Here is a 16,170-nt window from a genome sequence, read left to right on the forward strand (position 1 = left end):
CCGCCACATCTGCGGCCAAAAGCGCGGGCGTCTCACTCGACGTGATACGGAAAACGGCGGGTTGGACATCAACATCGGAGACATTTGCTAGGTTCTATGATAGACCACTAGTAAACAATGAAATTTTTGCTAGATCGGTTTGTTTACAAGATCAGTCCCCTTAGTTGTTCCGTTCTCATAATAAAAATGAACTAGGTGTGTACTATTGCCTTTTTGGTTTGTTTCGAATTAGTCAAGATACGAATATTAATTTAGCATTAATATGAATTGTTAATACATATAAAATTATTTACAATAATCATAATAAAATTATTATTGTCATATTACATTATTTTATTTAAACTCTTTGGGGTCGGTATAAGGTATACACAAAATTATTATCTTTAATAATATTTTGCTACTCGGCAAAACTTATCTCTAAACATCTACGTGTTATACTGACATATGTATTCTAAAATACATATAATATTTAGAACTATATCTTCGAATAAAGTGACGAAATAATAATACATGATCAAACGAACTTCCAAGTGAAGTTCGATCAGTATTATATGAGTCACTTTATTCGAAGATATAGAAAAGGGTCCCACCCGATTCCCTGCCCATCTAAGTTTTGCCAAATCCGGAGAAACTCTGAAGAATGAAGTAAAGATGGCGCGATGCAGGGAGCGGGGCGCTAGGGATACCAGTGTAGAAATTGATTTTATTTTCTAATCGATACATCGAATACCGTTAAATCTGAAAAGTGTGCGAATGGTTGCTCAAGCAATAAAAGGACTACGTGTTATACTGACATATGTATTCTAAAATACATATAATATTTAGAACTATATCTTCGAATAAAGTGACTCATATAATACTGATCGAACTTCACTTGGAAGTTCGTTTGATCATGTATTATGTACCAATTATAATAATATACACTAGATAATTGTAATACTTCTTGTACAAACTTAAGATGTAAATGCTTTGTTAGTTTTTAGCGCAATTTTAAGGCATGGTAATTTTAGTTTCTCACGCACATGCACCCTTAGGAAGCCTTTAGGATTTTATTGTCGGAATGTTTAACTCAAGTCTTTTTAGTGTTTCGGGTTTCGCCGACGTAACATGTGGTGTATTATTAGTCCATTGAATTATTTTAACTGTGTAGGTATTAGTCCATTGAATTATTTTAACTGTGTAGGTATTAAGAAACACCAACCGTTGTAATGTCTATCTATTGTTATACTTTCACTTTGTATTATGTTTGCGTCAACCTTTGCCATGTGTTTCATGCTATTTTTTGTGTGTATCTTCGCGCAGCGCAGCAACACAGCGCGTTGCATGGCACGTCACGCATCAGCTGTTAACTTTTTGATCCGCCATTTTGGTAATTAGGGCTTTAAACAAGGGTCCGACGCTGTTTAACTTGACAGTTATTTAAGCAGTCACTAAGACGTTGGTTAACACTAATTATCGTTTTTAAGTTAAGATATTATTTAATAGACCGTTAAACTGTGTCTTAATTTTAATAAACGTTTATAAGTAAGGCTGTAAATGTCAAAACGCTCGACCGTAACGTTACCTGTGCCTGTTGTCCCTAATACACAATTTTGTATAGGTACTCGTATGTACATATTATTACAATGGTTAAAGATGATAGAGTGTGTAGCTAGAAGTTCAGAACATGATCATGATGAAGCATGTTCTAGACATAATGAAGAATGGTTTATCAATGGCCCACAAGCAGACACATTTACAGCTGCCGCAGATATTAAGAAAGCTGTTTTAGAATAGCTACTTAAATAATCTAACATACTGTATTAACTGTATCAAAGATAAATAAGTTATTTTAGAAAAAGGCCACTACAATGTTGGAAGGTCAAGTCATTAAAGTTCGTTCACACCATTTGATCATACACTTCTCGTATATCAACATAGGTTACAGGTTATTTGCTTTTTATCAAAGTAAAAGGCTTCATAAGCATTATGTTATTGGCAAATAAAAAAAATTTCAACGGTTTTTGCTAGATCTTTTTGATATAACCTAGGTTTTTTGCTTTCGCTTATCATTACTAGACATAAAAGGTAAATGTAACTTAAAAGTCTTCTTTTTATTGTCAAAAAGATAGTAATGAAAAATCATTTCATATGGTGAAAAATGTAATCAATTTTTACTATGTTATTATAGTCGCAAATTAAAGCTTTCAATCATAAAATGTCATTTTAAAATCATATAACAATAAAATGAAGCACATGATGTCGTGCCCTGCGTGCCCAAACAACTGCACGCAGGAAAATTTAATGAAGGCTACTGACAACGCCACTATTGTAGCGGAGTTTTGGGCTGACACTCTGTAGGTTTGTTGTCGACACGACAAGAAGAAGAAGATAAAATGTAGCACCCTTTATACAGTCCCCGTCAACTATACCTAAGTTTTAATTGGAAAATAGCGCTTGTTACAACGAAATAAAGATATCACAGTGTTAAGCTTGACGTGCCGCCAGTAAATTCTTTTTAATCAGTAGCTCAAGCCTCTTGCGTCTAACTACAGTCGCGGGCTCTGTCCCGTGCACTGCGGGTGCAGTGTCGAACACAGAGTCCTGGCATAGTATAAGATAAGTACAGAAAGAACACTTCAATGAGTGGCAGAAATGTCATATTCTTTTATTTATTGCATCACGTATTGTATGTATGTACAGTAAGGTCATTTAAAACATGCAATTTTACTGGTACTGTACTGTCTGCCTAGTACTAAACATTTTTTTCCTTAGTGTTAGGAATAAAATGATCTGGCTTACGTTAATTTACAAGATGCACTTAGTTTATTTTAAATATTGTTATCTGAAATTCGCTGTACTACATAATCTGAAGTTATGTAAAGTCACTAATATTTGGGGAAAAAATTAGCATTTTTGCCATTAAATGTGTAATGCTTAATACAAGAGTAGAGCACCTCGGTACTTTAAAAGAGTAGGTGGCAAATAATGTCACCAATTTTTCATCAGTACAAGCAATGCCTGCCACATTAAAAGGGGTATTTACCTATAATGCAAAAAAATCTATAAAGTCAATCAAGGAAAGCTCTTGCGTTAACAGGATTACTATACCTTCTTTGACTGTGTCGCCATCTACAGCAGTCTCGCCAGCTGGAAACCCCCGTTATTAGTCGTCCATTGTTCGAAGTCCTATGCCAGTAAATTACAGTGTTTAGTGAGGGGACTTTGCGAAATTTATTTTGCTCAATCCAGGAGCTTTGCCGCTAACTTGTTCGAAATAATTAAATTCCGTTCCCGTAGCATTCCTTTATTATTATTTATCGGTTCGACCCACCCCGGGCCGCGGTTGCGCTCGTATTATGTTATTTTATTAAAATTTTTGTTGCAAGCCTTTCGGATGTTGGAAATATTTGCGCGTTGCGCCGAGCTGCGTTGCGGATGCCGGCTTTGCTTTGTCTGGGTTTTATTTAATTATTTTTTTTTTATTATTTTAAAAATAAATTTTTGATTTAGCGCAGTGCTAGTAAACTCGGCTACTGCACTAGAGGACTTAGTTTATTACACCTGCACACTTAGGTCCAGTCTTATCACAACAATATAAGATGACGCAATATTGAAATACTTCATCTCATCACTTTCTGTACTAAAAGCAAAGTCAAAGAGTCAAACCAAAAATTCAACTCCATCTAAAAATTACACCCCACGACGGTCCCTTTAAAATCACGTCTCTGTCTTATTTCCCTCCATTAAAAACGGCGAAAAAACTCTGCCCATTATTTATAATACCACTCCAGGTGGATAAGGGCCTGGCCCACCGAAATTATTATGATCTATTGATTCTTTCCCGTTTCTACTCTTCATAAAACCAAACTTTCCTTGTACAGCCCAAGTTTGGGAACTCCCCAAATTATGTCACAAGTTGGTGTCTTCGGGGAAAAGTTATTTTGCTACCACCACTAAGATCTTAAGTAAGGGCACGGAGCGAAGTCGTGGGAGGTGTTATAATAAAAAAGTACAAATAAAAAGTTGCAAGTCTCGTGGTTCGACCGCCAAAGTTAGTGTTTTGTGTACCCGTGTCGCATTTTTATTATGTGGTACGACAGTTTTTATGCGATGGCTTTAACTGTCTGTTGTGAAACTAAATAATGATCTTGACCTAACTTTTACTAAATGACATAGTAATTTGTCTTTTCCAGCTGTCATGTAATTAAAAACTTGTCATTATTGTATTTTAAAGGCAAAGTGGTGATGACATAATCTCACTCAGTCGGAAACACACTATCCAAAAACTCGAATTAATGAGGCAAATTAATTGACTTTAACATACATTTTAACAGCATTATCCCTCATTGTAAGCTTCGCAAAACGAATTCGTGATTTTTGGGTCCTGGACTTCCAACGAATTTTCATACTGGCGTAAATTCTATAAAGTAGACTATTCTTAAAAAATCCTAATAAAAAATAATTTGCTTAATTTACACGACTGTAAACTGTTTTATAACTGCTTGTTAAAATAGTCCGGAGCTAACAGAAACAAAAATACGTTGCTAAAAATAAAATTATTTTGCAGAGTAGAGAATAAAAATAGTGAAATCATTGCGCGGCCATTTTTTCAGTACACTAGTTTTACGATGGCTGAATTCTTCATCTCTACGGTAAGGAGAGGCAAAGCCTTTGCAGGAATAATTTGGAATGTTTTAAATCCTCACTTTTACGTTTCTCATTTCGTCCGTATATAGTTTTATGTGGACGTAAAAATATGACTCGCAAGTGTGCGCGTCGATATTTTTGTCGGAACGTAACTTTTGGCGTTTTGTGAAAACATACGTGGGAATGTTTGAGACGCGTTGAGGTTGTGTATGTTAGTGTCACATCTGTAGTACGTAAGTACGACTTCGTAAAGTTCGGTTATACTGTGTTTTTAAGTTACTTATGAATTACTAAAAAAGCTTTAATTGGTCCAGCGACATAACGAATAAGTTCAAGTAGTTACAACGACAGAAAGACAATTCTAAACCTGTAGGTGTTTTGGTACTTAGGTAGTCCTTAACTATCTAGGACTCTCCTCTCTCCTGTCTTCAGTTTTTTGTGGGAAGCATAATGACCAGTGATTAATTAACATAATCATGCACAACATCATCGCGCAACTTTAATTTTCTTGACATCTCGATCGAGTTTGAAAACGCGTCGTTTACGTCCCAAATTCATATCCCTATTTTTCAACCCGGCTCCCATATAACCCTTCCACAAAAGGTAGTCCGAAGACGTTAATCAAAAAAGGTTCACTGGTTTTCGCTATCGTAAACGGTCTCTGGCACAACGTTTATTTCTGGATTTACGAACGCTTTGTGTATTATGATGTGAGGATGGAATTGATTTGGGCTTTGTACGGCCGAGAATTGAATGGGCTGACCACTTGAGATTAGTATGAGTTGGATAGGTACTAATAAATAAATAAATAAATAAATCTTTGGACAATTTCACACAGCGCCAGCTAGCCCCAAAGTAAGCAACTCAATGCTTGTGTTATGGGTGCTAGCTTAACGGATATACTACTTATACACTTTTTTTTTATTAAATACATACATATTATACATATTTACACCCAGATCCGTCACAGAAATTAAACTAATATGATTATTATTTGTTAGAGGATTTTTTATAAAAAAATATTTTGGATAAAAGTAGTAAGAAGATGCTAGATACAAGCGACCGGGAGAGGTGGAAATCATTGGGAGAGGCATAAATGTCACAAAATATTGGGTATGTAGAATTCATTTTGATTTTGTGCCTATGTTCAGCAGTACGTCCTGTGGCTGAAATGATTATGATAAAAGATTTTTTTTTAAATTTTGTGTTGGGAAAGTTGGTTATCATTCGATCTTAAGCTCTAAAGATTCTAGAAATCGATCGTACAAACTATTTATTTAACCAATAGAATATTTAAAAGCTATAGTCTATCCAATATAGCTTGATTAGAATGACAGCTGCCATCAAAAGTAACGACATAACTTTGTAGTAGCGATGAATGAGAGCTAAATATTGGCGGACAAGAAATAATTCACGTCTGACCTACAAACAATATTTTCGACGACAGTGCTTCCAATAAAAATGTCAATTTCGTGTAAATGCAGCGTTAAATTACACCAATAAGTAGTAACTCGAAATTATAAAAATCAAGCTAGAGTATTAACGACGTCTCTACAAGGTTATCCCGAGTTACAAAAATTTTAGTGTTGGGACATATCGACAAATGTCATATTAAATTAAAACTAATTTTTTAACATATTTAACAAAATTTTTTTCTAACTAATTTTTTAATATATTTAAGTCAAGTTATACATTTTTCTAAATGTTCACTATTAAAAACCAAAAAACATTTCATTCTTAAATAATCAAACATCGGAAATCAATCACCGGTAATTTTTTGGGTATTCATAGCACCGTTGCTCTAGAAGAGATGCCCACCGCCCTCTAGCGAGAGGAAAAAACCACTGAAGAACACTGATGATAATGACTACGACTTAGGTTGTACACCTAAATGTCATTTTTATGAATAAAGATATGAAGAAAAATTAGGTGCATTTTTTTATATCATTTTTTCGAAAACTTATCGATACATCTATGTGAACCGTACGAAACATACCCAGCACTAGTCACATTCGTTTGACGGCCGTCATTCTAATCAAGCTATATTGGATAGACTATAGTTAATTTGTATGACAAGCCGTAATATCGTCCTAAATGATTTTACGTGTTCCTATTTGTTTATTTTTTATTTTAGGTATTACCTACATTACAACAGGTCTGTTATTATAGAGAACTGAAAATGTTAATAATAAGTGCCTATTTCTGTCCCTTACCGACCCCCACCATAACTGTTCAGCATGATTCATGGCTCATGGAACAAGAGTAGGTGTACTTACTCCTGAATGTCAATACGATGATTAATGTAATATTGTGAATTGGGCATGACGTTTCACATTTTCTCTCCATTGATTGGTTTGCTGGGTGTATGATGTTTTCATACCACATTTCGAAGGACACCCTGTATGTTGACTCAAGTTCAACTTCTGAAAGCTTTTTTTTTAGAAACAATTTATGGCCTACTTACTCAAGCTTAAAACCTCATATCTGAAAGCGGCTGCCAAAAAAAACTGATACACCCTCTCACATGATTTATGTGGGCACTTTTGGTATCTCTTGACTATACATAAGTATACGATCTATCAAATAAATTAATGTTATCGTATCGAATTTATTGTAAAGTATAATTTTAAATTCTTATTTAAAAAAATTACCGCCTGTGTATAGAGAGCTTGGCCTTACGCCCGTATTCACAAACATTACTATGAAGTTTCACAGTGCGCATGAACGCATAGGGTGACATATGAACCAATCAAAGAGGTCTATTCAACAATGTGCGTTCGATTTGCTGCTTCACTTAAATAAGCATCGTTTGTGAATACGGGCGATAGACTTAACACTACTTAAACGCAAACTACAGCTGAATAGACCATTTCCTTAAACTTTAACCAGCGTACCGTTACAGTAAGGACCATTCCCCGCAAAATGGTTACGGAAACCAACAACACTATTGCTAAACAATGTAACTTAAGCACACTAGAAAGTTTACTGGCGATAAGACGAAGTTGCGAATTAAACTAACAACAAAAGAAACGGTAAAACGGTCTAACTTCGCCCGTTAAGCTATCGGTAAGCCGGCCCACCCGATCGATTCGAGACAAGTTACGTTATGTAGATATAGGGTGTAGTCATTTAACTTTACACTTATATAGAGACAAAAGCTCTTGCGTCACATGACTAAGCCAGGCTTTGAACATAATAAATATAAATGGACTAAAACCTAAATTCTGACATAATACAAGAGTTTTCTTTACATAGCTACATTTACAGCTAGGCCATTTCCAAAAAAGTCAACGCTGCAACTATTTGCTCAAAACTAAAATTTGTAATTTGATTTCAAACTTTCGCGTTCCATTTCAACTAAAATATTTCTATTTTAGTTTGGAATTGGACTTCTGATTAATTGTAATGCATTTTCTAAATAAAATGTGTAATATTTCATCATAATCCTTAACTTCCCTATTATGTTACCTAATGCTTTCACTATATCTGAGAAATCATCATTCATTTATCATTAATTCAAAAGAGTTTAGTGGAGAAATTAAAAAATAAAACAATGTTAAATCAATAATCCACACTCCCAAATAAAATTACATCTTAAAACAAATAAATACAACCCATTTCACGGTTGCAACCGCGATCGATCCGCACCGTTAGACGGTATAACTCAGCCCCGCGTCCCCACCTGTTCCAGAATCCCCCAGGAGCAGAGAAGGACGATCCAGAACGCCCCCATAAGTCACTATCAGGAGATTTGCGACCGCATTATAAGGCCAGCCTGCTATAAATTCGATTTTATTTTTAAATTGCACCGTTAAGGTGGAGTTTAATGGTATTAGGTAAAGGATTGGTTATAAAAAAGTTACAATTTATGGAACTCTACATTTGGTTATTACAAAAATGAAATTGTTTCATAAGTTGACTTACAAGCTATATTGTAAAAAAAATTGTGTATATTTTAATGCGTTTCAAAGAATGTGCCTAGTGATTTTAACGACATTCATACCAGGATAAAAATCCATCAAAATTTTCTGGGAAAATACGTTTTTAATTTTTAGACCATATTCGGTCGTGCCCAGGAAAATTGGCTAAAGCAATAAGATACTAATTAATGTGTTATGCTGCATGCACTGTATTATGTAAATATTTGATATGTCAAAATTCACGCATTACCGAAGCAAATAATTGCAAAAGTATCAATCACAAAATTGCCTCACAGTCAACACATTTTAAGCTATAAGCCTTTCGTATTACGTTAGATAATACTTTGATTTCACTTTGTATGGAATACTAAGGTTGCCATATAGCGTGGGAACAATCAAATGAAAATTAAACTGCATCGCGGCATGGAGACTTCATTAATTATTCATTAATTTGCTATGTTTCGATTTAATGATGAAACGTTGGGCTGTTAAGATCACATTACCCACTAGTGAGCACGTTTTACTAACGGAGATTTACTATTTGATTTTCTTAAAAATAATGAGGGTCTGTAAGTCTAGACAAAGACTGATTTAAGTAACAACTCTATAAAATCGCATATCAATTGATCACAAAACGAAGCAATCTCGAATTGAAATTTAAAGTAGTTGTGCTTGTGTTGCGAACGATCCTCCTTCCACCTTTATACTCTTAAGGCCTATACATTTGTAAAATCTAAATTCTCAGTTTCATTGTCATCTTTGTACTTTTTGTCTTGTTATTATTATATTTCTGTTCGATCTCGCATCTCTCTATATTTTATTCAAACGCACAAATACAGTCCACATTCCGTTCACAACAGCTTGTATTACCAGGTAGTAGGAAGACGCTGGATGCAGGCCGCTACCAACCGGACGCTGTGGAAATCACTGGGGAAGGCCTATGTTTAGCAGTAGACGTCCGGTGGCTGAAATTATAATGATGATGATGTGCTTGTATACCAGCAGTTTCATGTCGCAGTCTGCTATATTCTATATTTTTGATAAGTTAGTATCTAGATTAAGTTTATTTTGGGTGCATTCAATAAAATGATATTTTGTTTCTTTGTTTCAGGTGGATGACAAATTCGGTTATAAGTCCCGGTGAAATTAACGATAAGTACGTTTGAATTCAACTTATTTATTAGTTAAAATCATTTAGGTACCTAATCGATTTCAAATAGGTTGATAAAACAATTCTGCTAAATCCAAATTGATATGTTCAACTATGATCATTTAGCATCATAGGAGTCAAACAGTATTGTGAAGTTACATCTAAAACCCAAATGAAAATCTTTTTGATTGACTAGGGAATGCTGTATTTTATTAATTAGATAGTCATTATAAAGCCCAAAAATCTATTTTACTTTTACTTTTTTACACGACTCTCATCGTTATTTCTATAAAATCTTTTGTCTATTCTTAACATATTAATGGACAGTAACGTCGACGGGCGTTTAGGTAGTAAAGGATGATACGACAGAACGCCTATAAACGTCATAGTTTTTACTCGTTTTACATTGAAACTTTGCATAGGCAATAATTAGTGTCATTTGGGAAGTAATTCATAACTGTACTGTCCACCAAAGTCTTTAAAACTATATCCACCCCGATATCCACATAATTTTCCAATAAAACTCAACCCTTGCATCGGTCACTCGTGATTTTTCAAATTAAAATCCATGCAGCCCCTGTAACATAATACTCGCAGTCATTCCCGGATTCCCCGCCGTCCGTACCATACCCGGTCGTTCCCGTTTTCCCCCCTTTAGAATGGGGTGCAACAAATTATTCCCCCCGGTTATAATTACAAGTTGTCTGAAAAATATCCCTTTGATGGAAATTGAATAGGACAATATCGTATTGTGGCTTTTGTGTAAGGTTGTTGTATGGGTGAGGTCTGTTTGCTTAGAGATAGGTACTCGTATGCTTTGTTTATCATTCTGTTTTTACTTTTTACCTAATTTCCCCAGTAATATGTATTCTTGCTTCAGTCAACATTTGCACAGTAGAGAAAAAAAATTAAGATTCACAGGAAAAAAAAATGCATTATTGACTATTAAGGAAATGTTTACACATCTTAATTTAACTTGAAAATATAAACCGTACATAATATTTTGTTATTAATCAAATAACATTTCCTCACCGCACTGTCACTCTACATCTCTAAAGAACAATTATTGACGGCTCTAATAATGCCAAGAAAATGCAACCGCCACTAACACACAGATGTGTGTCATAGATATGACAAACACAGTTATCGCCCCAGTTTTAACCACCCATGTTCCCGTCACTTCAGTTATAATATAATTTTGGAAAAGAAAATTTAACCCCTCAAATGCGGACAGCGGCCGCAGCGTTACATTTCACAGGGGCCCGGCCCTAAGCAAATTATCCCCGACTGGTCCACCGACATAATTACGGTAATTGGTTACGGGGCACAGCGAGAATAGAAAAGTATGAACAGATTACACTTTATTTGGATCAGTAATAATCAGTATCTCTAGCATGAACAACTTTCGTCTTCGAATAGTTTGCGTTTTCGACGAAATTCGATATTCAACCATCAAATCAAACGATAACTTGACAATTTTGATTTTCAAAATAATTTCGTGCAACCATTTCTCATACTAAGTTCACTTTACGACACGTTCACAAGGGTGCTGTTTTAATTTTCCTATTAAATCTTTTGATGGCGATTCGAATACACAAACGATTCGAAGTCGAACGTTAATAAACTTTAGTTTATTGGTTGACTTTAGTCAACTTACATCTGTGTAGCGTATACCTGACAAACTTTAAGATAAAATTTAGGCATCATTATTTTAATTAAAAATATTACATTTTTTAACTAAAATATTTATTTATTTATTTATTTAAAATCTTTATTGCACACATAAAAACAGTGGTACAACAGGCGAGCTTAATGCCATGTGGCATTCTCTTCCAGCTAACCAGAAAATTAGACAAAACAGAGAATTTAAGTAGGCGGTGCAAAATAGTACAAATACAAAAAAAAAACTTATACTAATATAATACATAAAATATTATAATATATTAATACAAAATATATACCTACATAAATACATACATATACATAATATAAGGTGGATAACGAGAAGGTATAAAATAGAGAAACACTCACAGGTCTCAACACGAATTTTTATATGAGTTACGCGAAAATTTCAAATATCAAATGTATTTTTTATAGTTATATGCAATCCATAGAAAAATTTGGACGCTTTCCACCATGACATAATAATTATTTTCAAAGTTATAAAAACATTTCGTTTCAGTCAACTTTATTGGTTTGTAAGATTGCCAAAGCCAATAATTGATGCCGACTAATAAACGTCTAGTTTCCTTGATAAAGTCAATAAGTTCTGATATATGAAAGGTTTAAATGCATCAAAAGTATCTGATCTGATTAATATAAAATTTAATCTCAAAGCAATGCAAATTATTATTATTATAATTACTAGCGGCCGCCCGCGACTTCGTACGCGTGGATCCCATTTTACCCCCTTCATCTATCTTACGCGGTTTAGATTTTTTCATACAAATGTTTTTTTCCGCTAACTCCCGTTCCCGTTGGAATTTCGCAATATCCTGTTGTAACTAAGCTTTAAGTTTACTAAGAGACCTTCATGCCAAATTTCAAGCGTCTAACTTAAGCGGTTTAGATTTTTCATACAAAAGGATTTTCCCGGTAATTCCTGTTCCTGTGGGAATTTCGGGAATTCTTTTCTTAGTGCACCTCTACGGTATCTAAGCTACGTCCCTTATAAATTTCAAGTGCCTACGTTTAGCCGTTTAGGCTGTGCGTGGGTATGTCAGTGAGTCAGTCATACAAAAGGAATTTCCCGCTAATTCCAGTTCCCGTGGGAATTTTGCAATATCCTGTTGTAACTAAGCTTTAAGTTTACTAAGGTACCTGCATGCCAAATTTTAAGCGTCTAACTTACGCGGTTTAGATATTTTCATACAAATGTTTTATCTCGCTAATTCCCGTTCCCGTAAGAATTTTGCAATATCCTGTTATAACTAAGCTTTAAGTTTACTAAGGTACCTGCTTGCCAAATTTCAAGCGTCTAACTTAAGCGGTTTAGATTTTTCATACAAAAGGATTTTCCCGCTAATGCCCGTTCCCGAGGGAATTCCTAAGTATCCTATAACCTGCCCAGGAGTATGAAGAATAATTGTACCAAGTTTCGTTAAAATCCGTCGAGTAGTTTTTGTTTCTATAAGGAACATACAGACAGACAGACAGACAGACAGACAGACAGACAGACAAAAATTTTACTGATTGCATTTTTGGCATCAGTATCGATCACTAATCACCCCCTGATAGTTATTTTGAAAATATATTTCATGTACAGAATTGACCTCTCTACAGATTTATTATAAGTATAGATTAACTGTAACCTTAAACCTATGACTGTGTGTTGAAATAAATGACTTATTATTATTATTATTAATGTTCATTTTTGTTTTAAATTCCTAACTTTTGGCCACTTATGAACTTCAGTATGAACTGTCTGTTTTCATTGAACTACGTAGGTATGTTTAAGCTCGCGGCGCCGGTGGGAGATTAGGTGTTAGGTTTCACTTTTTAATAATATAATAGTTGAGCAATTATGAAAAAAACGCCGCTCGTTTACGAAGTAATTTGAGCTTTCTGTTCGTGGACAGCGGCGAACGTGTTTATAATGAGGTATACCTCATTTGTATGCCAATGAGGTTAATCCTGGAAAACAATACCGTTGTGTAAAATAAAAACGTGTTTGGATTTACCCTTTAATATATCATGTAATTTATTCATGTATTTGTATTGTTTTTATCCAACTGCCCCAGAAGGAGGGTCATGTTTTTGGACTATTCGTTTCAACAAGAGGACGTTCATTGCTAGTCGCTACTCGCAAAGTTTTCTGTCTCAACGGGCAATGTTATTATTTAAAAAAAGCTAGGGATCCGTACGAATTCGTTAATGTAGTCCAATTTTCAGTATATCGTTAGAACTCCGCCATTTTCCACAATTGACACCTCATGTCACATATTAATTGACTGGGCGCTAGGTAGCTAAGAACTTCATCAAAAAGATTAAACTTAACTTATTACATTACCTCAGTATTTAACCTCTATCTACCTTATTCACCTCAAATGCAGCAAGCTGTGTGCACTAGTTATTACCAAGGCACTGCTCGGTGCAGCGCGGCCTGATCCCCTCTGACGTCATAAGGTCGCGGTTGCAGGCACTGTCAGCGCAGGCTCACATTTTAAGTTTTTGGACAATTATTGTCTTACTAATTCCAACTTATATTATAAATGTAAAAGATTGTGAGGATATATGGATGTTTGTTACACTTACACACAAAAAGTACTAAACGCATTTTGATGAAACTTTACGGCATTAATTTTTATACGTCAGAATAACATACAGGCTGTATTTAATGGTAAAGAGTTAACTAAAATTTCAAACCTGTAAAGTCGCTGGCAAAAGTCAGTTTGTTTTAAAATGAGGCGGCTCAAAACTTCATCTTACGCATACTTTAAAATTTAGCTAAACTCATTTTATTTAACCTTTACCTTATTTACCTCAAATGCAGCAAGCTGTGTGCACTCGCTATTACCAAGGCGGTGCAGCCTGATCCCTCTGACGTCATTAGGCCGCGGTTGCAGGCATTGTCGGCGCGGGCTCATATTTTCTTACATCATTAAACTGGCGTATATCTTTAAAGTTTGGGACACACTGGGAGGGGAAGTCGTTTATTTAAAGCTTCATATGGGGCGACTTCAACCGCTTTGAATTGTGTGCTATTGCATTCCAAGTTAGCTGTATCACTGTTGAAAGTTTTCCAAATTCGTCCATTCTGACAAATATTTTCCTTTTTAATTTTACTTGAAAATAATCACCATCGTCCAAACGTAGCATGGGTAAATTCTATTTTAGTACATACCTTACTGTCCATAAAGAAAAAAAAATAACCCTTCCCAAAAATTAATTTTTCAGGTTAGTACTTTCAAACCGTCTCTTAAAAACTGCCTCTTGTAAAATGTCAGCTCTGATAAACTAGCTCCGATCTTAAAAACATTATAACAACATTTTTCAACCTGGCCACGATGCAACAAATAATGTACATTCCACCGTGAGTCATAATTCATTTTTAATTAAAATATTGCTCCCAGTCCGCCGCCGGGCTAACACCGCCGCGTATTATATTCTGAAGATTCCTCCATTCTAGGGGCATAGAGTCTTGCCAGTAATGAGGTAAAGTATTACATTACACGCCTTTAAAATTGAACACGATGTGTGATGTACAAAATAAAGTTTAGATGAAACTTTGTTACGGCATGGTAGGTCTGTAAAAATACTAATACTTTTTAAAGATTTTGAAATTAAAGTGGGTTTCGACTTTGCGCGTACAATCTTTGCTCGTTTGGGTATAGGATCTTTTCCACTACCTTTGATACTTAGGCTGGGTTACACCATCTGACTTAAAATTTAACAAACGTCAAAAATCTGTCAAAACACCGGTTATCGTTAAAGTTACCATTAAAGTTAAGTGGTGCAAGTCAGTCTTAGAAGTCAACAATAGATTTTCAGGAAATCGTACCTGATACTTTTATTAATTAAATCTATACTTCTATACTAATATTATAAATGCGAAAGTAACTCTGTCTTGCTTAAACCACTGAACCGATTTTGATTAAATTTGGCATAGAGATTTTAGGTTTTAGTCCCAGGAAAGGACATAGGATAGTTTTCATCCCGGGTTTTGAAACGGGGACGCGCGCGATATGGTTTTTCTGTGACAGACAAAATTCAACGCGGGCGAAGCCGCAGGCGGAAAGCTAGTCTAAAATAAAACAGCCTACGTACCTACCTACCCTACCTACTCTGTTAAAAGGAATGTAAGCCCTTTAAAAGCACAAATGGAAGCCAAGATAAGGGATTTGAATTGCTCTTTTTTGCTCTAACTCAATACCTGCGCCATCCGCACACCAGTAAATGTCTATCGGAGTCTCGCATGTGTCCCGAAACAATATTTCTAAATAAAATACATCCAAGAGGGACTAGAAGTAAAATGTGGTCCAATCATCGAGCGGGAGCGGGTTCAAAACGAAGTAATTTAAGCATTATTATCGTCGTCGTAAAGTCTGAAATTGTGCAACATAACTTTTTCATCACTGCAAATTCAACATGTGCTAGCAGTTGTAACCTTTTGCACTTTAGGATTCAGCTGCTATGCTTATACGCTCTCTTCTGTACATTACAATCCATTTTGTTTTCAAGTTTTCCGTCCTTAGCACCAGCTGATATTGTAGCAGAGCAAGCTATAGTATTTAGAACGTTTTTAAGTGTCGTGCCTTAAAAAGCTTACTAATGAGGAATTTGAATTACATTTTGCATCTCGTTCTTTTATTTTTAAGAATATTAGTAATTGTGCAATATCAAGTCTCGTTAGCTTCTCGTGCTGACTCTATAATTATGTTACGAGTAGGTTCACTACACACTGACAAAATTCGGCGCTAATACACGCTAAATTTTGTCAGTGTGTGCGTGCGCGCCGCATACGTATTGGCA

The 16,170-nt window shown here is 35.1% G+C and overlaps 1 protein-coding gene and 1 long non-coding RNA gene across 4 annotated transcripts in view; both read left to right on the top strand.

Moving 5' to 3' along the window:
- Positions 1 to 16,170, top strand: part of LOC135072701 (CUGBP Elav-like family member 1) — a 509,527-nt gene that overhangs the window by 250,324 nt on the left and 243,033 nt on the right. For all 3 annotated transcript variants that reach the window (XM_063966723.1, XM_063966722.1, XM_063966727.1), the window contains exon 4: positions 9,661 to 9,705. In XM_063966723.1, the coding sequence (XP_063822793.1) occupies positions 9,661 to 9,705 (45 nt within the window). The remainder of the gene's footprint in view (positions 1 to 9,660; positions 9,706 to 16,170) is intronic.
- LOC135072985 (uncharacterized) lies at positions 908 to 1,528 on the top strand. Its single transcript, XR_010257555.1, has 2 exons — positions 908 to 1,150; positions 1,184 to 1,528. It is a non-coding gene; the product is annotated as an uncharacterized LOC135072985 (long non-coding RNA).

The sequence above is a fragment of the Ostrinia nubilalis genome, chromosome 6 (genome assembly GCF_963855985.1).
Source record: "Ostrinia nubilalis chromosome 6, ilOstNubi1.1, whole genome shotgun sequence".
In the NCBI taxonomy this organism is placed as follows: Eukaryota; Metazoa; Arthropoda; class Insecta; order Lepidoptera; family Crambidae; genus Ostrinia; species Ostrinia nubilalis.